At 39.2% G+C, this 22,655-nt stretch overlaps 1 protein-coding gene across 1 annotated transcript in view; it reads left to right on the top strand.

The window, feature by feature from the left end:
- Positions 1 to 21,377, top strand: part of LOC104564920 (chloride channel protein 1) — a 36,562-nt gene extending 15,185 nt beyond the window's left edge. The window contains exons 8-23 of the mRNA XM_088520809.1: positions 297 to 422; positions 3,192 to 3,276; positions 6,166 to 6,267; positions 8,078 to 8,162; positions 8,585 to 8,734; positions 11,427 to 11,496; positions 12,816 to 12,926; positions 13,060 to 13,273; positions 13,933 to 14,066; positions 14,580 to 14,806; positions 14,910 to 15,015; positions 16,790 to 16,872; positions 17,558 to 17,596; positions 18,193 to 18,297; positions 20,384 to 20,470; positions 20,979 to 21,377. Coding sequence (XP_088376935.1) covers positions 297 to 422; positions 3,192 to 3,276; positions 6,166 to 6,267; positions 8,078 to 8,162; positions 8,585 to 8,734; positions 11,427 to 11,496; positions 12,816 to 12,926; positions 13,060 to 13,273; positions 13,933 to 14,066; positions 14,580 to 14,806; positions 14,910 to 15,015; positions 16,790 to 16,872; positions 17,558 to 17,596; positions 18,193 to 18,297; positions 20,384 to 20,470; positions 20,979 to 21,377 — 2,123 coding nt within the window. The remainder of the gene's footprint in view (positions 1 to 296; positions 423 to 3,191; positions 3,277 to 6,165; positions 6,268 to 8,077; positions 8,163 to 8,584; positions 8,735 to 11,426; positions 11,497 to 12,815; positions 12,927 to 13,059; positions 13,274 to 13,932; positions 14,067 to 14,579; positions 14,807 to 14,909; positions 15,016 to 16,789; positions 16,873 to 17,557; positions 17,597 to 18,192; positions 18,298 to 20,383; positions 20,471 to 20,978) is intronic.
- The last annotated feature ends 1,278 nt before the right edge of the window (positions 21,378 to 22,655 follow it).

The following is a 22,655-nucleotide window of genomic DNA, read 5'->3' as shown; positions in this document are numbered from 1 at the left end:
AACAAAGAAACTTGCCTTTAATGCTTTCAGTCTCCCCAGCTTCTCTGATGCAATCTTTCATTATTTTCTCCGTATGTTGTCAGCCTCCTGAAGGCAAGAGGGGAAGGCTCTTTAGATACTTGTCTAGGAGCCTCTCTTATGTTTCTGACATAACACTTTTGACATGATTTTAGCTTTGCCCCCTTTGCAGACTCTCTGGTGTAGACACTGTGACCACAGCAGGAAGATGACAGCAGACTGGGATGTGAAGACTTGTAGGTTTACTTGCAAGTAACTACATATCTGTTTTTTTCCAGGGGTCCTTTTCAGCATTGAGGTCACTTCCACTTACTTTGCTGTTCGCAATTATTGGAGAGGTTTCTTTGCAGCTACCTTTAGTGCCTTCATTTTTCGAGTCCTTGCTGTCTGGAACAAGGATGCAAGTAAGCTAAAAAAACATTTCTACTTTTTTTGTGCCCAAATTGTTCTATTAATTTATTATTTTTCCATCTTTCTCAAAGCCAAAGTTCGAAATTTCTGCCATCCAATGTGACTTCCAGAAATAGAGAAGGAAAAAGAAGCATCCTATGTGACTAGCTGTCTACTTTATCTGTCTGTAGGTGTATGGGGCATATTGACCAAAAATGATTGAATATGACTCCTCATCAAGAGAGCCTTAAGGTGAAATTTTTGCCTCTGGTCAACAGAATGCCAAGACTGAAAATCTAGAGAGATTTTTATATACTATAGTGTATGCTGCTCTGTTGCACTTGAAATACCACTGGTTAGGTTTGGTCATCTCTTGACCAGAAGCATAAAAAAAGAAAACAAGAAATAGTTCAGGAAATTGAGGTGATGAAATAAGTAGGAAGGCACATGATTAGTAGGGTGTGAAGAATAGGAAGACTGAAAAGTCCAAATGTACTTCATGGTAACTCTAAAGGAAAAATAAAAACTGTCTTCAAATAACTGAAAAAGATAAGTGCAACTTTTGTGCAGACAGAAATAGCACACGAAAAGCATGTTCAGCAGAGCATGTGGGAATAGAGCTCTGGCTGATACAAGAGACTGTCATTTCTTTGTGAACTTCTTGCTTATTACGCCCTTATCTTTTATTTTTCTGCTTTTGTTTGTTTTATTGATCTAGGCTACACATGGGCTCTTACTTAAATATTGCTATAATTTATGTCTGTATTGACTTCACACAGTTGGATTTCTCTATTTCATTTCTATTTCACTAGAAGGTGCTTTTGAATCCAGATATAGAAAATGACTACATCTTTTCCTGTTGAAACATTGCCTTGTATTGAGGGATATTCAGCCATCACATCTGACTCAAAAAACATGTTCTGTTCTTTCCAGAGAAACATACAAGGAATTTGAAGACACATAAGAGATATTCTCCCATCCTTCACTTCATCTACTCTAGTTTCTTCGCTGATTTCTCAAATCATTAGACAATAGCTTAATCCTAAGAGTTCTACTGCCTCTTCTTCAAAATCATCTAGACAGCTTTAATATTCATATTAATAGATTCTTACATTCTGCTTCAGTGACTGTTAGGGTTAAGTAGTTCCATGATCCAACTATCTATGAAAAATATTTCCTTTCCATAGTTCTGAAACCTTTAATATTTACACATTTTTAATTAGTCTCTTTCGTGATGGAACTTTTCTCTGTTAGCTTTCACCACTTAAGAACTGGGCAGATTCTCTAAACTACTCAACTGGCTATCTCTATAGCCAACGGAGAGATAAGCACCTCTAGAAAAGAGCCTAACTAATCAGCTTCAGGAGATAGGCTGAAGGTAGGTAGTCTGAATCCCTCTATGGATGTCTCTTTCTATCTCTTTTCAATATAGAAAGAACTGGTCACCTTTGTCACCTTGTCAGACTCTTGGAAAATGAATTCTTTATACTTTTGTCATTGTCAGTTGGTGGCTTAGACTGACTTTTTCCTAAAAATAGAGATTAGAGATTCTTGGTCTCATCTACAAAAAAATAGGATGTTTTTCTTTTCTGACCATCATTTGCCCTCCCTGGTCCCAGCCCAGTCTTCATCCCTCACTTGTGCTATTTCTGCTTTTCAGAGGACACCTCCATTCAGTTCACTACCCTGGAAATGGACTAACCCTGGAATAAGTTTTTTCTGATATATTAACGAGGTGAAAGAAATCAGTGAAGGCTTTGTAATTTGTCAAGGAGGGAAGGGGCAGAACAGAGTAGCCAGAAGGGAAAGAGGATGGTGAAAGGAAAGGGAATAAGAGATTTCCATTTTGGGCAGTAAATGCTGTTAAACAGGCTCATGTATCTTAGGTAATATATCCCACAAAGATCTGATTAAATCATTGCTTTAAACCTGGTACTGTCTAACCAGATGCTAAGTAACTAAGGTCTCCCATTGCTATCATATTATGCTTGATTTTCATTGCTTGCTTTCTTTTCTTACTGTTCAGACAATTCCTTGATCCAGAAGCCTGGAGCTAAAAGTTGGTTGGGATTTATACCTATATCCGCTCAGCTATGTCTCCACCTAGTATGGGCTTGGTATTTTTGACTTCGCCTGTTGGCATACAGATTTTTACCACTTCCACATAATTAGGCACTTCCGTGTAAATGCAGAGGAGTTTTTGCCATTTGAGTCATTTTTGCAGTGCCACACTACAAGGAGAGGTGTCCTGGAGAAGAGAGGTATTAGCTATTCTTTTCCATTTCTGGTTTGTAAGACTGTTTTATTCTTTTGGAACCACTCATAAAAAATGCACAGATGTAACTTCAAAGAGGATCTGAGCTACGTTTTCAGAAAGCAATCACAACTGTATGTGACAAGGATTCTCCAGGGATATGAGCACTATCTGCCTTGGCAAAAAGAGTTTTTATCGAGCCAGTGAGCAAAATGGGAAGACCTTTTATATTCTAAAGAACAGCTAAAATGAAAAAAAAAAAAAGAAAGTCTTTAAAAATCTGGGATTGTAGCTAAAAATATATACATTCTCTGAACACAAACCTATGCCACCTAGACTACTGAGGTCACAAGTGCTCGAAATTAGTACCAAAATCAGAGCAGTGTGCACACCTGAAATACTTGATATAATATTATGCAACTATACATGTATATAGCTATTTGCTCTCTCCCTACCCCCAGCTTTATGGCATTTAGCATCTCACCTCACTGTTCCCTTTCCTTCTCTGCCTTTTTCTTCTCTTACACAGTCACCATCACAGCCCTGTTCAGAACTAACTTTCGCATGGATTTCCCCTTTGATCTGCAAGAGCTGCCAGCATTTGCTTTAATAGGGTAAGTCTACAGGGATTCAGTTCCTTGCAGTATGAAGGTTATTCTATGAGTTCTGTAGAAAGTCCTTTGCTTGTCGGGATTCTGCCTTAAGGAAAAGGTATCATGAAAACAGATGGGTAAAGAAGGAAACTGAGGTAGTAACTAGGTGTTTGTCATTTCCTTTTCACCCACATTTTTCAGATACTAAGCTCAGAAAGAAAAATCTAGCTCAGAATTTGTTCCAGGTATAGGTTTACTCAATGGTCCTTTAACCATTTTGGTGGCATTCTCAGGTGACTTGAACAAGTCAGTGTAGCCTTTTGCTTGACAGTAGTTCTTTTCTTTATCTTGAGTTTATTTGCACAGACCTGGAAGAGATGAGGGCTGTTGGTGAAGAAAAAAAAAAAAGAGAAAGTGGTGTTTTGGAGACTTCTGCTATGGAAAGGTCATCTCCAGGCAGAAATGTTCTGTCAGCCTGGAGAATGGGAAGAATGGGTTAGAATAAATTAAGACTAATTTGCATGACTATTTTCTACCATATTGGAGCATCTCTGCATTAGAGACTAAGGCCAAGTGTTTTCTAGCTTGGATAGGTATAAAATTATATGCAGTTTCTTAAGATCTGCGCGATCAGTACATTACAACTTAATGCTCCAGTAACAAGCAAGGGAAATCAGAGAAAAAAAGACTTTAGAGGATTTGGGGGCGGTGAGGGTGGGACAAAAGATTTAACCATGAAGTTTGACTTCTACAGGAACAGAATGGTTATGCGTTCCAAAAGAGCTATGTACCATAAGGTGCTGGCAAAAAATAGCTGAATAGAAATTGGAGCAGTGGGAACAATGGCTCAGTTATTAAGATGTGTGTCAGTTGTTGTTTATTGGGATATCTGAGTTGTTTTCATTTGTGGAAATTTGTGAAAATCTTAGGAAATGAAAGAGAATCTGGGAAAAAAATGGGAAGTGAATTGAGAAATATTGGAGAAAAATCTGAGTTTGGAATTTCTGCTAGGAAAATTCTCGAGTTAGAGTTGTAAGGCTCCAGGGAAATCACTGCAGAACAGTAGTGAGGAGAATACATTGTAGGAAAAACTATTTGTGCTGGCCATCCCCTTTGCTGGAGGGAGGCACTGGCTCCAAGACCAGAAGCATAGTTCAGGTTTTCCCACTCCTTTGGATTTTCCATCTTCTTTTGGGAGGCTGCTCATGCATCATTTACTTGGCCAGCAGAACTCAAGGGGGATTTTTATAGACTTCATATATATTTAAAATCTATCAGTAACCAGGAGGTTTTGCTAATCATATTTATCCACTTTGTTCTCCTTATCCTTAAATAAACTTGCATGCTTTCACTTGCTCATTAATAAAATACAAAACCTGTTGTCATTTTTTTTTGAACTGAATTGGCAGACCTGTTTTTGTAGTGCACACAGGCTAGCAAGGGAGTGTAGCAGGATGGATGCGAAATACTTTCAAAGGCCAGGAAGGCCAGTATAGTGTTGAAAAGAAAAATTTAAAAAGTTCAAGAATTGAATGCTACAGCTCTCTTAAAGTTCAGTCTCTCTCGCTTCAATACCCAGCTTATTTCTTTATTTTCAGGTAGCATAAAAATCTGAGCCAGTCAACCAGTACAGATAGGTAGATCTTCTACAAGAGAAGCGCTTCTATTTTTGGGAGCAAACTGATAAGCAGGAGTGGAGGGATTTGCTTTATTGATGCAAAGTATTATAAAGTGATTCAGTTCACTGTGCAGCTACCAAATGCTTATGTTGCCCAAGGGACTGGTCTAGCTCAGCAGTACAGCTGACAAGTAAGAGTTTAAATTATTTAGAAGAAGTTCATTGGACACATTATGTTTTCTGTAAATAGCATTATGTTAGAAATAATTTGTTTCTATGACACTTTTAAACAGCCAAACTCATGGCAGGAAGTTTTCAAAATGTGACTCTATTTTTTGAAATAACTAAAAACATATTTTATTGAGATATTTAAAGCAAAAAGCTGCTGAACATATGAAAAAAAAAAGAAAAAAATAAAGAATGAAAAAGTTGTTTATTTATTCTCAGTATTATGTGACAATTATATGCCACATAAAATAATATTTCCTCTTATCGGATTTGAAAAGAGCTCTCCTTTTTAACTTCAGCTTTGAGTATTAGGCCCTATTTACCCAGGTCTCATTAAGGCACAGATTATAAGGATGATTTCTTACAGACAGCTATACTTTTTTGGGCTGATTCTCTAATCTTTTCTAAGATCTTACAGTCTTTCTTTATAGGCAGTGATACTGTTTTCATCACCCAAGTATTTGACCGATCAAAATCAGAAACATGCACAGAAATTTATGCAATAGTTAGTTTTCAGTACACTAATTCTGAGTGAAACTATTGATAAACCCTATATTCAACCAAGCTGTAGCTCAAATGGAAGTGTCATCACATGATAACAGTCCTGCCAACAGTCATAGTTTATTTCTCCACTGCTTGCGCATACATGTGTGTGTGTGTGTGTGTGTGTGTGTGTATGCAGCAGGCATATTTAGAAACCTTTATAGACCAGGGAACTGCAAAGAAAAGGAGAGGAACAGGCAGAATTCAGAAGCATCCTTATTGTGTCCTGGAATTGGACATCACCTGCTGACACGGGATTTCCTCCATTTAGGCAGCAAAATTTTAAGCAGTGAAATGGGAGAGTGTGTGAATGTGTTTGTCTCGGAGGTCCAAAGTGGTCTCTTCCATTCATTAGGAAGCTAGTTTCTTCAAGTGAGTTGCTATAGGAACAACCCTCTAAATAAAATTTAAAAGGATTCCTGAACAGCTGAAGAAGAAAAATATGACAAGTCAGTTTTCTGGATGATAATTTGCATGTTGTATTTGTTTGGTATGATTTTATTTCATTTCCTTTTCTCTAGGATATGTTCTGGATTCCTTGGAGCATTTTTCGTTTATTTCAATCGACAAGTGGTCCTATGCATCCGGCGTCATACAGCTCTCAGCCAGTTTCTTACCAAATAGTGAGTACTTTTGAGGATACTCTCTTTTAGAGATCAGATTTGATGTCCTACTGGCACTGGATAGTGCCAAATGCTTTCTCTGAACTAGTAGAAATATTTGAGTAGTGAGATGGTATGAGAATTTGAGTTTATTTGAAAGAAAAATATCTGAAAACGTACATCGGTTCTAAGCTGAATTTTCTTCTTGACCAGCTGCAATAATTTCAATAGCCTGTTGATTTCAGAAGGACACTCTACTGCAATATTTATTAAGAGGACAGGGAAAGCTGTCTGGACTGGATAGAAAATGTTCTTAATTAGAAAATCAGTGATCATGTAGATCAATCAAAAGGTATTGCTTATTTTTTAGAATATATTAAAGAAAAGAAAAATCAAAAATCGACCCAGGAATTCAACAGTATTTATATGTTAAGAAAATTAGATACAACTGAAATGGAGCTGCATCTGAAAAATCTAAAGGAAAAATGTTTTTTAAGCCAAAATATATAGAAAAATGTAAAGAATCTGCTTCAGCATTCCAATTACTGCATACTGAATAACCCAAATCTAAAACTGATAGTAACCAAATTATATGAATAGCTGCATGGAAGAAAAACATGAAAAAAATGCTAAGTTTTCTGCTTAGCAATAAAGGTTTTACAAAGCACTTAAATATTTTTTGTTCAAAAAAATCCAAAGATACTGTTAATAAGCTGAAGAATAAAATGTGTCTAATTTTAAAAATCTTCAGTCTCTTTATAGAAGAAATGTGAAGCTATGAGAATTTTTGAAGTTGAGAGGTATGGAGGACCTACATTTGTTAAAAGTTTGCATATCTGAGCAGAAAAAATATCTGTAGTTAAAAAGAAGTTCAAAATAGCTTTATTTATGATGTGGAAGAAAAATATGTCTTTATTATGTAGGATTTTCTGCAGGTACCTGCAGAATCATCAAAACCATAACAAAGTAAATACAGGAGTGGAGTGAAGTTTGAAAAGCAAGGAAATTTTTCAACTAATTTTTCAGATTAGTATAGGTTCTTAGACTGCAATAAGTTAAAGATTATGTGCTATGTCTTGAATAGCATGGCACTTCAGTCAGAAGACTCCATAATGAACATAGTAACTTGTCAGAGGGGGGCTTGGCAATGCCAGTCAAGCATGTGAAGTTCATTTTGCCTTAGTGCCTTAGAGGGCTCACAGCATACCCCTGCAGAAGCCCAGCTTGGGGTTGGACGCACTGGTGGCAAAATATGGATGGCTTCAGTCCCACATGATCCAGCTGTACCGGACCCTCACAACTGTGGCAGTTAGCAATTCAAGAGAAAGTAAAGAAAATATTCACATAAGAATTAATGCAATGATGGAATGCATGTAGAAATCTATGAAATACCCATGTTTAAATATCCAAATTGAATAGCTACGTTTACTCAGTAGGACATGATATATGACACAGGGGTTGGAAGGCGAAAGTGGAATAATCAGGACAACTGCAGGAGATGCTAGGTTTTGGGAATGGGTCAGTATGTCATTGAAAGTTCACATCATCTTTTTATATTTAATTCTGCACATTTCGTACATTCCTGCATGCATCCATTTCTCCCTCTCATTATATTAACTGTGATTGGAAAAAAAATTGCTTTACTGTCAGTTAAACTCTTAAAGACTGATGATGATCAGTGTAGCAGGGTATTAAATTGTCAGCAATAGAACTCTAGAGCAGTTTTAGCAGATATTATTCATAGAAATAGCAGTCATACTCCTGAAGAGATAGTGCTACAAAAACGTGACGTTGACATTATATTTAAAAAACTTCTCTTCTTTCTTTTCAGCCGCCTCATATACCCAGGGGTTATAACCTTCCTTATAGCAACAATGACATTTCCTCCAGGGTTTGGCCAGTTCATGGCTGGAGAGGTGAGAGTGGGACGTGCATTTGCAATTCTGTGTAATTCTGGGGAGAAGCTTCCCCTTCTCCTATGCCCCAAAATGCTTACGTACAGGAAAGTGGAAAGAAAATTTAGCAGTTAGTTGTAGCAATTACAACTGGAAAGGGACTATATTCTGAGACTCGTGATCTACCTCCTTTATATAAAATCTGTAAAATGTGTGCTTTCCTAAGCAAATTAATAAGACATTACCTCATGTATATTAAAAAGTAGTTATTATCATTTCCGCAGTTCAGGTAAAGTCCTATCTCTCTTTCTGAAGATTAAAAATGTAAGTAAAGTCTCATAATCATCGTGCCTAGAACTAAAAATTGCCCCAATTTGTAGGAACAGAGTTAGAACATTAATTAAAATAATATCATGGCTCATCACTGTTTTCTTGCCATTTAGTTGATGCCACGGGAAGCCATCAGCTCTCTCTTTGATAACTATACCTGGGCAAAATACACGGGGGATCCCCAGATCCTAGGGAAATCTGCTGCCTGGATCCATCCCAAAGTCAGCGTCTTCATCATCATCCTCCTTTTCTTTCTCATGAAGGTAGGAAACAGACCATCATAACCTTTCTCCAGTCAGAGCGATAATTCTCAATCCTTTTCAAAATATTTTGTGCACTGCCAATTTGATGCTGACAGATATGGAATGAAGCACTACAACTAGAGTGAGGTCTTACATCTTTTGATGTTGCCCACTTTGAATGAAAAATGACAAATATTATGACGGATTGGTTTCCTGACCTTAATTTACTGACCTCCTTCCCTCTTTCCTAGTTGCTTATGCCTCTGTTGAATGACCCTCAGGATCCACTGTATCAGGATAGATTTCTCAAGGTCCAGGAAAATAAGTTACCGAGTAAAAAGTTTTCTGGTAATTTATATGTAGTCTAAGTCTGATACTGTGTGCTTCATATTCCTGACTATAGACAGGAGTCTAACAAAACCATACAAGTACGTTTTATGTGTTCATTAGGCTGCAGGATTTGCTAATTGCACTGCAATTTCATGAAGAAATTCAGCTGAGCCCAGTTTTGCTCACTTCTGGGAAAGCAATAGGAAATTAAATGTTCTTGGCTGATACAGTCTTAGGAAACTACAACTGTTCGGGCTTTGAAAAAATCAACTGTGTAACAGATACATGATAGAGCAAGACAAGAGATTTGAAAGAAGAAAAACTTATTGTTCAAAATTCAAGTAGCAGGAAAAGTTTTCCTAAAAGCAAAAAAAATAAAGAGGAAAGAGGGAAGAATAGCACAGAAATGGGGAATTACTTTGTTATGAAGGTGTGAAAGCGCAGAGACAACTTAGCGATATCAATCAAACATTTTGGCAGATCAGAACCTAATGTCTGATTGACACAGTTGACTACACCTAAAGTAAAAACACTGTATCCAATTTCTGACAGACAGTTCAGGGTTTCGTTCCTATGATAATTCTGTTTATAGTGTATCAAGAAGATATGATCTTACTTATCTGAATGAAAGGTGGATGGACTACAGGATCTATCTATTCTGATTCCATCTGTTCTCCGTTAAAAGATCTGTATTTGAAAATCTAGGTTTGTTGGCCATGTTCCATGTTATTGCTGTCACTAGAAAATTACTAATGCTTTGTCAAATGACTAGATAGCTGCTCCAAGCCATTTTTTTTTTCTGAATATATTTGGACTGGGATAGATCATATAGAAAAAGAACCAGCTGTTTTGACTCTGGACAAAGATTTGGCATGATTCTCCACTGCACCATAGTCCCAGTTCTCAGATGCATCTGGCCTTGGTTTGACATAACAGGAGAAGCTCAGTTGGCAGTGTTCCCCTTTTACAGCTTCAGTGACTTTGTAGCCAACCAGGAACTTCTCCACTAAAAGATCAGATGGCTTTTGGACAGAAGAGTAATAACAAATATCAAATAGATGGTCCAGCCCATTGCCCCAGAATGTTTCTTGATCAGGGGCTGTAAGACGCATTCTACTTATTCTTTGTCGTCTTTGCAGAGAGCTTTCCTAAAGGGAAAGCTGTTTCTTGTGTTCTTTTTTCTTTTTCTTTTTTTTTTCTTTTCCTTTTGTGCCAACTATAAAGGAAATTCTCTAGAAGATTCTCTCTCTAGAAGAAATTCTCTCTCTAGAAGAGAGAAAGCTCTCTTGGTTTTATTTCCTCTCACTAAAGTGCCTCTCTAAGGAAATCAGCATCTCATCTATCTATAGCTACAAATGTTTCTGCAGAGGTATCTCCTCCTCAAAAGTGGACCTTGAACAGCAGGAAGGCACTGCCCCACCTGAAGAGCATACAGTTTTCTAGTTCTAAAAGGGAAACCTGAGAGTATTGTTCTTGATGTGCTGCACTATGGTTGCCTCTTCCCTACAGACTATTGTACTACTGTAGCAAAGGAGATTTTACCAGTACATTCCTTTGTACTAACTATTGAAATAACAGCATTCTCTGTTTATTCCTTGATTATGAAAACTGCTTGCTACATTGTCTGAAAAGAGCTGAGCTTATTGGCCTTTGCAGTATATGTGAGGTTAAGCTGCTGCCTCTAGAAAACAACATGTTCTGGGTTGAACTACCTGTGCAGGATTCAGCAGGGTCTCAGCACTACCATACCAGTTTTTATCATTGTGCCCAACACAGTAAGAGGGCAAGAGACCATGTACACGAGCTGTAATAAAGGAAAGTTACTACACTGGAACATCTGGAAAGAAAATCTCTTCTGAAAATGGTTGAGCTCTGGCTCAAGCCATAAAGGCTGGTAAATCTCCACTCTTGGGACGTTCAGAAATCACGTGGACAAAGCCCTGAACAACTTGATCCAAGTTTTGAGTTAGCTCTCCTGAGAGCAGAGTTGGAGGAGAGACCTCCAGAGATCCTTTCCTACCTAAATTTGTCTGTAAGTCTATATTCTATTAAAAAAAAAAAAAAAAAAAGCTGTTGGGAGCATGGGAAATCTCACTTTCCAAATTCGTAGGCAAAGGAAATCTCCATGTTGATTTATTGGCCTTTGTGACTTCACTGCTATCATATTAGTTACCCGGAGGTCCTCTGCCTCTCTGCTGGTGTGTTGCTGGAGTTTTTCTAGATCTTTTCACTCCCCATAGTCCATTTGCCCTTACTTTCTTCTTGAGCTGCCAGCTCCCCGAGAATATATATCTTTATAGATTCATAGGCTGGGCAATAGAGTGGGACTGCAGAAAATACTATCACGGCTCACTAACAATCCTACCCTTTACCTCTATTCTAGTTCTGGATGTCCGTCATTGCCACCACCATGCCAATACCCTGTGGAGGTTTCATGCCTGTTTTTGTTCTGGGTGAGTTTGAATTTCTGCTGCAGGATATATGTCTACCAGACAGAGTAGATTAGACAGTAGGATTCTTTGAGAGGATGAGGAGTCTGGTAACCACTTTGTGTCTATGCCATCTCTGTTAACAGTCCTAATACCAGCCTATGAGCCCCTGCTTCTGTTCTGTATTCCAGATATGTGGGTTCAAATGCTGAGGGAATCCTTTTACATAGTGAAATCCAAGTTATGGGAAGCATGGTAACTAACATAATTAGTAATAGCTGCTCCTTTCCCACCTGAAGACCAGCTAGGAGACAAGTTCAAAACTAGTAGCAACAATGTAATCCAGCACTTACTCATTACTTCTGTGTGTAATATGCTGACACATTCATTGATTTTTAATTATTTTTAATTTCAAGATGAAAAAAAGATACCAATACTGCAGTTAAGAAAGAAAAGCTATTTTAGATTAAAGAACACAAGCTCATGGAATTAAGTATCCATAACTCAAATGTAATCAATTGTGTTCAGAACCTGTGCGTACTGTTAAGTGGCAACTGAACATGAGTCAGCAGAGTGCCTTTGCATGAAAGCTAATCATGAAGTAGGTTATATTAGAAAAAGATCAGCCAGAAAGGCAAGGGAAGTGGTTATTCCCCTCTATTCAACCCTTGGGATACCATTCTGGAATACTGTGCCATTTCAGGTACAACAGGCACTGACCAAGTGCAGGAGTGGTGAAGTGACACTGAGATAGCTGGGGAGCTAAAGCATTTAACAAACAAGGAGATGCTGAGGGAGCTGGGCTTGTTCAGCATGGAGAAGAGAAGGCTAGGGTGCTCAGAAAGGCTGGGGCATCTTCATCCTTGGAGCCTTTCAAAGCTTGCCTGGACAAAGACCGAAGTTGCCTGATCTCAAAGGGTCAGATCAGAGACCTGCAGAGGTCCCTTTCCACCTAATGCCTTTTTTGAAACAGTGATTTTAATGTCTGGACTTTCATAAACTGAGTGCATAAAGAGCCTTAACTATGATTTGGATTGATGTTACACAAAACGTTCAAAAAAATTTAATGTCTTTAAAAACATACTTCTTCCTCTCTGGGATCACAAATACTTCTGTGACTGTATTTCTCCTAAGTGGAGAAATATGGGAGGTTACAATGATATTTATGCATCTTCTCCTTCTTTTGGAGTGCAGCTTCTCCTGAAAGAGATCACTAGCTTTTAGCCCCTAGCGTCATCTTTATGTAAGGTTTGATTTTGCTGGTTTTAGAAAATATGCTAGTGATTTTCTAGCACAGATGTGCAGCAGATGCTAATTCCATAATCCCTGGTAATGTTTTCCAGGTGCTGCATTTGGCCGTCTTATTGGGGAAATCATGGCATCACTCTTTCCTGATGGGATTCTTTTTGATGGTATTGTTTATAGAATCTTACCTGGAGGGTATGCTGTGATCGGTGAGTCCCCACATCTTTCTCTTTCTTCATCTGTTCCTATTCCTGTGACTCTCCCAGTTGACATAACATTCTGTTTCTATGTGACACTCTTTCCTTTTTTCTCCTTATACCTCTTCAAACTTACCTGGGAAAGGTGCAGCAGCTCTGACAGGAGCAGTAAGCCACACTGTTTCCACTGCTGTAATCTGCTTTGAGCTGACAGGTCAGATCTCTCACATCCTCCCCATGATGGTGGCTGTCATTCTTGCCAACATGGTGGCCCAGAGTCTGCAGCCCAGCCTCTATGACAGCATCATCCAGGTGAAGAAATTGCCCTACCTGCCAGACCTGGGCTGGAATCACATAAGGTGCAGTACAAACAGAGGTAGAGGTAGGGATGTGGGACCTGGGGAGTCGTAGAGAATAAAATGGAAGAGGGTGATACCATGGGAGAAAAAGGGACCAGGAATAAAAATAAATTAAAAGAATAGAATTAGAATGAGAACAAAACAAAAGGTGGAGTAGAACAAGTTTTCATACACAGAAATGGAGAATTTTTTTTTTTTTTTTTTTTTTTTTTTTGCTGAAAGGACATGTCTGAATCATCTGCAACTTTATTGATTTTGTGTTAATATGATCAAACTGCTTCAGTTAAATAAAACATATGCCTCATTTCCATTGCTTTTTGAATTTTTTTTCCTCCAAAATGTTGAAATATCATTTTATTTGGACAGTTGGCTTAAAATAAAATTCAGTAATTCACATACATCTATATTTATATATATTATATATGTGTGTGCTTTTTTGGTGAGGGTCAATGGAATGGAATAGAATTGTAATGAAAATACAGTTACTTTGTGTAGGTCACATTGAGCAGTCTTCTTTGCATGCTCCCACAGAAAATTATTAACCAACTATAGAGAATATTTTTAAAATAAATGTTAAATGCGTATGTTTCTTTAGGGAATTTATCTATTGGACACTTTTAATACACTAACTCTTCTCATTATTGTCCGTAAATTCACAGCAAGTATAATATCTTTGTTGAGGATATTATGGTTCAAGATGTGAAATTCGTTAGTTCCAACTGTAAATACCGGGACTTGAAAACTCTACTTCAAAGCACCACTGTAAAGACTTTGCCTTTGGTGGACTCTCCAGGTAAGTTATGTGAAAAAAATAGTCATTCCTGAAGACTTAAAGAATTAAAGAAACTAGCTCTCAATTTTCATAATTTGAAGGAGGCAGTGTGACCCACTAATCATCCTAAAAATCTCCTTGATGGCCATGTATGACAAAAGGGTGTTTCAGATGGTCAGAAAGGTTGGCTAGTACATGGAGAGTGAAGCAGATACAGAAAGTAGGAAAGATATGTGAGAGGTTTCTGGACTAAATTTTGGTAACAAGGAGTATAAGTAAAGAGTCTGCTTTTGATGTGGTACTCTAGAAGTGGTGGAACTCAGGAATTATTAGCTTCCCACAGCCCCACAGTGTATTACCAGTAGTTAGCAAGGCTGGTCAATGCCTCTTGTACAGCTTGGCACAGTATGAATCAGCATACTTTTAAGGGCTTGAAGGGATGAAAAAGCAGAGTATAGAAGGGGATTTTCAAAATCTTGAGGGATAATATGTTCCAAAGCGTGCTTAATGGCTTCTCTGCTCTGTGCCTTGCAGAGTCCATGATCCTTTTAGGATCTGTAGAGCGATCTGAACTGCAGGCTCTCCTTCAGAGACATATGAGCCCAGAACGGCGACAGCATCTCCACAGAGAGATGCAGCAGAAGCTGGCTGAGGCACCCTATGATGGGCACAGCAAGGGACCATGGTCAGCCCTGCCCAAGCTGAAGCATGAATCTTTTGCTTATGTTGATGAGGATGAGGATGACAATGAGAAGGCAGAGGTGAGTGAGGAGAGACTACAAAAAAGACTGCTCAAGAAACAGTAAGATATTGAGAGAGGTTGAAATTCAGGATAGACCTTATTTTGTTTCCTTTCCATGACAGTTGCCTCAGCCCCCTAGTCCCACTCCCAGTCACCCAGAAGAACCAAATGGCCCAACAAGTCCTCTTAAACAAGTTCCAGAACCACTGGGGACTGAGCAACCCTCAGGTATGGTGACCTCTGGCATGCACCAGCCCTATCATAGTAGCTAGTTTGTGGAAGCTTTAACACTTACTGTATGAATATGCCTGTGCAAGGTGCTGGTATCCCAGAGACTGAAAGAAAAGATTGGTCACTGTCAGCTTTCTCTGCTGTTCCTGTATTAAAGGCATTTTGTTAATGCACTCAATATCAGAGTAACTAATTTGGAAATGTCCTCAGATAGTGATCCCTTAAACAACACAGCAAAAGTAGGCCCATCCAAGTTGCTCTCCCCCGTCAGTACTCCCCACTTCATTCTTTGCAATAATAACTCAGACACGTTCTAGGGATTCTACATGGAAGCACCCTATCCTATGCCTTCCTTATCCCCTGAATGAAGGGGGATAGCCCCTGGGAAGAGTAGCCTGACAACTAACCAAAAATATATTTTTAAAGTGGTTTAGTCTGTTCTCAGCCATCTTCCAATACCGAACAACTCCTCCCTTGAATAGACACTTCTTTGATTCAGCTGCATAAATATTGTGAACAAATACTGATGTACTGTGTTCTCTGTGTGCTACCCCAGTCTATACGAGGTTTAGTTTCAAGACTGTACTCATATCTCATTTCTGATTCTTGTGGCATGTACATTTCATGGAGGACTTTTTTCCTTGATGTGTCTTCAACTATGCAGAGAGGAAGTGAGCACAATGGTGTAATGAAATCTTGAGTGTCAATATGAAAGATAGGGCTCTGGCTAGTGTGTTTAGCCATTCGAAGATAAAAGAGACTGTGTAATATAGCACGTAGCACAGTCTTGTTCCTGAACACCACTCAAGTTTCACTAAGTCTTTATGGCATGGGAAAACCCACTCAATGTTAGCCATAGCAGTAGAATGTTGGGACAGCCATCCACCTCCCTTACAAAACCTGACAAATAATCACATCAAAATGAGGACATTGTGAGATACTTTAAGGTGAGACTAGCACTGAGTAATGCAGAAGTACAAGAGTGGGTGGAACAGAGGGGACTTCATAGGGCCCTACTTGCCTTCATTTGGCTTACAGATGTGATTGTTTCTGGCCCACCTTCCTCCACAGACTTATTTCACTTCACAACAGCAGCAAACCCTATCTCCTCCATTTTGCTAAATCCTGTCTGCACTGCTGCAAGAATAATTCTGCAGTCATTTTCATTCTCATCTTGTGCTGCTGGTACAAACTGTAGACTCGTACTCTTTTGCACCCCTCATATTCAGGCTGTTGATATGCTTAGTCTTTGAAGTCATTCCCTAATCCTCTCCACCCTCATTTCCCAAACCACATTCTGCAGAACCCTCTGTCACAGCAGTTTCTCTCTGCTTTCCTTTCATTTAATCTGCATTTTGACAAAATCTTTTTTTCTCATCCATTATTCTGATTTTGTTACCCTCTTTCAAATATTAATTCCTCTCCCTTGTGTTTAGTGCTTTGCTATGCCAGTAGTCTCATTCCTGTTTTTTGGTGTGTTTGTTTGTTTGTTTTTAAATCAGGAACACTGATCTCTGAATACTATCTGCAAGGACTATTTTGTAATGTTTTCCTCTTCTTGATGAACAGATAGTGCATGGGAATATTCTGGCATTTTCCAGCCACCATTTCACAACTCAAATGATGTTTTTACTGGCTGAACTTTGTCATGTACCATCTAATATGTCCTTTATATAATTTCCCAGTCTGTCATGGGCAAGGAGATGGATATGGGACTCTGTATTTCTTTCTCTTACTTGTTCCAATTGATATGTTTGTTTTCATCCTTCAGGTAATTTCTGGAGTTTGAGACAACTGATCCAGCAACTCTTGTGCTATTACAACCGTCCACCTGAAATGGAGAGGGCTGTACAGGTTAGGGGGAAGGCCTAGCATTACTTTGAAGAGGGAAGGGATACAATTGAAATAGAACCTGCTACACAGAGCCATTTAGCATCTGGGCAAAAGGTTGACTTGCTTATGGTCCTGAACTCTGTCAAGCTCAGTGGGGAACTCTCTCCAAAGAGAAAGGGCATGATTAATATGGAATATGTACGCTCCTAAATAGAGCCAACTTTTCTCAGGTGTCAAAACTGCCATTATAAATGAGCCTAGGATTTTTTTTCCAGCAAAAATCTTAATGTTATATTGGTTAACCTGGAAAAAAAGTGCAGTCCTTGCTCCTTTGACAAATAATAAAAATGAAAAGACAGTTTTGCCTTGTGCCATTTTCAATGCCCTTGTGTATCTAAGCTATCTGCACAGGGTTGGTTGATATCACACCTATCCTGTCTCCCACAAGAGAATCTAAAGCACGACTAGATCCCTATGTTTAGGCACCTAATTCCTCAAAAAGTGTTCCATAATCCATCTTTGACAAGGGAAGGACAGAAAGTATAAAGTACACTTATAATGCTTAAGTAGAAAAAAAATCTAATCATTCACTAACACACTAGAACAAAAAGGGGACCAGAAAATTTGGAGAGTGCACATCTTTCCTTTCTGAACCATGTGAAACTGTGGGCTCTGTCTCTCTACTGAACAGTGTTTTCTCCTGCAGGAGCTGGCAGAAGTTGCTGATACAATGAGTCCAGAAGAGGTAAGACTGAATGCACAAAGGAAGTGAGGGCAAGCAGCTCCTTCTTTTGTTCATTTCCTATCATTTGTAATTCTTCCTGTCACACACAAAACCATTTTCTTTTTAGAAAGCGCGGGCAAGCTTCACTAAGCGAGATGATATTTTTCTGCTGGATGGCCTGAGCAAGGCTACGAGTAACCCATCTAGCTTTGAAGTTAGGCCAGCTGTGAGAAGGGTATTGGGCTAGAGACTGCCTCACCTGAGGTCACTCCTCACCTGGATCTTTCAATAGGTCAATGTTGTACCTTCATGCTTTGCATAAAGGGACTATTATTTTGTATTCAGAAAGTTTCTGTGTTCCCTTTAAACAGGAAGGAGCAAAGCTTTCCCTTCCCAGATGATTTTCTCTCCACTGAGTTACTGGAATTGCTGTATTATCATAAGGATTTAGTATCTGGCAAGGAAAGAGCCCTGAAGGGGATGATATAATGGGCAAGGCATACAGGTGAACTACACAGGAGGGAAGGAGCATTAACAAGAGAATGCTAGGGGTCTGGTTTAGGTGCACAAGCTAGGAAGACTGCGGATTACTCTGATTCATCTTCTTTCTGTGTCAGATAGATGCTTGGGAACAGGAGGAACTGGAAAAGGATGTATGCTTTGACAGCTGCCGAATAGATCCTTCCCCTTTCCAACTGGTGGAGAGAACTTCCCTGCATAAGGTGGGTGCAGATGTCCTTTTTTTTTTTTCCACTGACGATCACTGCGAGTCAAGCCTATGACTTATTTCTTCTTTTCTTCTCTCACTGACTCATCTTGTCCACATCCAGTTACATTTCCCATCAGCAACTTCCACATCCCATTACAGAAATCATTTTGTGCCGGTAATCCTTCACACATACCTGGAGTCTCCTGGAAGATGAAAGGCTTCTTGATGAGAAGCTTGAGTTCATTTATTAAGATAGCTTTTGTACACCACATTTTTTTGTTTCAGAAGAGTTATATGGCCTTCTTCTGGAGCATGACACTGTGATTTACACTCTAGTTTGTCAGTGTGCAGCACTGCAATGAGTGCTCATTAATTTTTTGGAGTGTTTCTGTCAGGAATCTGTAACCTGCTTCAGTGTGTGAGAAAAGTTTCATGACACTGGCCTGAATCTGAAGCATAAGCAAAGACAAAGGCAGGTCATACAACTTTTAGAGTCAGCTCAGGATGACGTTAAAAGACAAGCACTGCAGGTAGGGACAAAATTGGAAGAACCAGAGCACAGCTAGGAGGGAACAACCTGGTGAAAAAGCAATCATTATTTAAGCACATCAGGAATAAGAAATGATTGAACATTTACTCAATACAGAAGGAAAGCTGCCCACTGAAGTAAAAGAGTACAGTGCTTTTTTTCTTTCCATCAGTATGCATCCCACGAAATTAATTAATTACTGATACCAAAGAAGTAACATCTAAGCCTTGGCAAAAAAAAAGAACAAATTAGCAAAATGAGTTTGGAGTTTTCTAAAGGACTGGCTATAATCTGAAAATAAGATAACGGTTATCTTTGAGAATATAGAGTGATAAGAAATGATACACGAAGATCACAAGTGGGGTTTAACATGAGACGTTAAATGTCATGTTGAAGTGTAAACCAAGGATAATCTCAATTCACATCATGTGAGGTTAAAAAAAAGGCAAGAATCATCTGCAAAAGAATCACTTCATGTAAGGCCTACAGTCCAGCTGCTGTTCATAGAATCATAGAATCATAAAATGCTTAAGGTTGGAAGGGACCTCTAAAGATCATCTAGTCCAACCCCCCTACACACACAGGGTCACCTAGAGCACGTGGCACAGGACTGCATCCAAGCGGGTTTTGAAGATCTCCAGAGAAGGAGACTCCACAACCTCTCTGGGCAGCCCATCAGCTTCAAAGAAGAGATAAATCAGTTAGAAATGATCCATATGTGAGCACTGAAAAGGCTGAAAGTTTTTGAAACCCTGATTTATGAAGAAAAAGTAAAAGAATAGGGTATATTTTGGTTGAAGAAGCACAGACTGCTGAGCAGTATGACGATCTGTCTTTTTAAGAAGGCTTTGTAAGGGAAAGAGAATAACCTGTCTCCAGTGTTCCCACTGAACTGGATAAGGAGTATCAGGCTAAAATTTTAATGGGAAACACTCTGGAACAGGAGAAAAAAAGGGGAAAAAAAAGTCTTCCAGTGGTGAGGAAAGTACTGAAATAAATGCTGTAAGAAGGTTCTGACATCAAGAACAGATTAGCCCCAAAAGGCCAAGAATGATGTGGGCATGGTTAATAGTGCCTTGGCTGAAAAAATGGATTGAAGTTCCTTGGATGACTGAGAAGAACTCCCAGAAGTTTCTTTCAGACCCTCCTTTTTTTTTTTTTTCCTGATTCTGTGATCACTACCTCCAGAAAATGGATATGTATATTAATATATACTATCACCTGATATTTTTATTTCCAGAACCCAAATGAAATATGATTTGCCCAAGTCTTCAAATGCACAGCTAGTTGTACAATAATCTCTTGTTTGCCAGATGGAGGATGGGAATGACCTTGAGAATGTTTCCGGTATCAACAACATATTCATAACTATGGGTACACAGCAGAAGGCCAAGTATTTGTTAATTATGAAAAAGGAATGAAAGAGGTAGATTTTTTTTTTAGTGTGATGACTGCAGAGCTATATGCTTTTGCGTGTCCCATTTCTAAACCCTGTGTCCTAAGTCTACTACAAAGTAACACATTATTGCCTCCAAAGTCCTGAAAAAGTCTTTTGTATTTTTGCTCATAGACACATACGTTGTTCTCATTACTGGGCCTCAGTCATGCCTATGTAACCAGTATGGGAAAGCTGAGGGGAGTGTTGGCTTTGGAAGAGGTAAGTAAAGGTCCTCCTGTCTGCTCCTTCTCAGCTGCAAACAACCTGTGGATTATCACAAAACATTCACATCTGCTGGGGATCCAGCTTGGAATATAAACAGCTGTGATTGCTATATTTCTCAATCTAGTCTTGCATTCTGAGTCAACTCTTTGGTAGCTATGTAGAGGAACTGGATGAATGTATTTTAGAGGAGGCAGCAGATGTTGTTTACAGAGATGTTAGCTGGTTGGTCTTTTTCATAAAAGTAGGGCTTTTAACTAAGTGGCTATTACTATCTCTGAAAGTGCCATGGAATTTGTCATTTACTGTGAAATAAGTCACGTGTGTAAATATGATCTTCTCAGGCCCAGGCAGTATAGCTGTAATTCTCTTTATGTGAGCCCTTTACCCTGAAGAGTAGTTGAACTTCTGCTGGATATGATTGGGTGGGATTTCTTTTCACCTGCTTGTGTTTTTTTTGATAGTTTTTGTCTTTGTTTTCTCTGATCTTTTTCTCTTCCAATAGCTTCAGAAGGCCATAGAGGGCTCCACACGCTCTGGTGTTCGCCTTCGCCCACCCCTTGCCAGCTTCCGAGATACCAATCGAACTTCAGTCAGCAGTGAGAAGGTCAGCCAGGCCACTCAAGTGTGGAACCGGCAAAACAACTGCATGGCAGCATCACAGCAAGCAACAGACTTGAGGGCAGAGAGCCCACTGCCTCTCCATTCCCATTCCCCCCAGCCCTCACACTTATGTGATGACGGGGAAGGCCTCTGCTCCACCTCTGCCACTGATACTGACCTGGAAGAGATGGAATTGGCAGGGCCAGTTGCTGAAAACATCTCAGACATTCTCAAGGATCTAAGCCTACGCTCCACAGACCTGGATGAGGATGAAGATGAGGATGAGGATGTTCCCTTATAGCTGGTGTGAGAGAAGTGGTCTATTGCGCTCTTCAGTTGGGCCATCCTTGATAAGTCCAGTCTTCAAAGAGGTGTTCGTGGGTGCTCTCTTTAAATCCCATAGAGGATTGATTCAGCTGGGAGAAGGAGCATAACATTGATGCCATCTCTCTGCTGCTTCCTGTGTCAACACTGTTAGGCTGCCTGGACTATACAACCATGTGGAGGAGTGAGATATGGACTATATGGTGGCTAAGAACAAGTTCATAATTGTCAAGGCCTTTGCTTTCATTTGTGGTGAGCCACTATATACAGAATGTGACAGAAGGAACAATAACAAGACATGGATACTGGACACAAGCTGATGCTCTTGGCCAATCTGCCATGTGGAAAGTAGGAGAGCAGCTCTTTTCATTCCCCATTGGTGTCATCCTTTCAGACTTTCTGGACCTATGCATACCGGTCTAAACACAGCTAGACCTTCTGCCTAGAAGCATACTGAAACATATTGATGCTTCTGCTTGCAATCACACCCTTGTCACTGAAGATCTTTTTAACTAGCTCTTACCTTTCAGCCCCAGAAGCATTCCCATGTAGAATATTCTGCCTCTTTCTCAATTTCTACTCTGGGATTTTCTTAAGTAGGGGAGGTAATTAGAAGCTTGTCTTCTGTCATTTAGCTGAGCTGTTGCCTAAAGACAGTCAGAAGGAATAATATTTAGTCCATGTCCCCTGTCTTGTATACAGCCAGGAAAAGCACTGGAAGGGAGGAAAGCCTTTTTGGTTTCCCATCATCTATGACATTTTAAAACAACATGGGAAAAGTTTAACCAGGGTGATTCTCAGTGGCAGAAGGAGAGGAGTAAAATTGCATGTTTGGACCTATATTTAAAGTATCTGTGTTTGTCTCTCTGAATCACTGTTCACAATTTGTACAAACATAAAGTCTTAAAATGTAAGAACTCAAAAAAAAAAATTAGGGATTGTTAACAGATCACCAAGTAATATATCAGAAAAGCTGCATTCTCCACACTTTTCTAACAGATTTCTCTCTAAAACTTTTGGCCTTTTCTGATAATTCTATACTTCCTACTTTCCACATATTTTTGCATACCTCTGATCTGAGAAATCCAACTCTCATTTTTGCCAGCTTGTCTCAGTTGTGGCTAAGAGCAGAGACTTCCACCTTTGTCTGCAACTTCTCTATTCCAGTTCTAAATCTGGAGCATATTTTGATCTCTGTCTTGAAAAGGCATTTCTCATTAGTTCATATCATGCATGTGAAACCTCACTACCCAAA

This window comes from Tinamus guttatus, unplaced genomic scaffold (assembly GCF_059628265.1).
Source record: "Tinamus guttatus ecotype Peru unplaced genomic scaffold, ASM5962826v1 Tinamus_guttatus_pri_ptg000098l, whole genome shotgun sequence".
NCBI classification, from domain to species: Eukaryota; Metazoa; Chordata; class Aves; order Tinamiformes; family Tinamidae; genus Tinamus; species Tinamus guttatus.
This window is presented reverse-complemented; position numbering and strand designations above follow the sequence as displayed.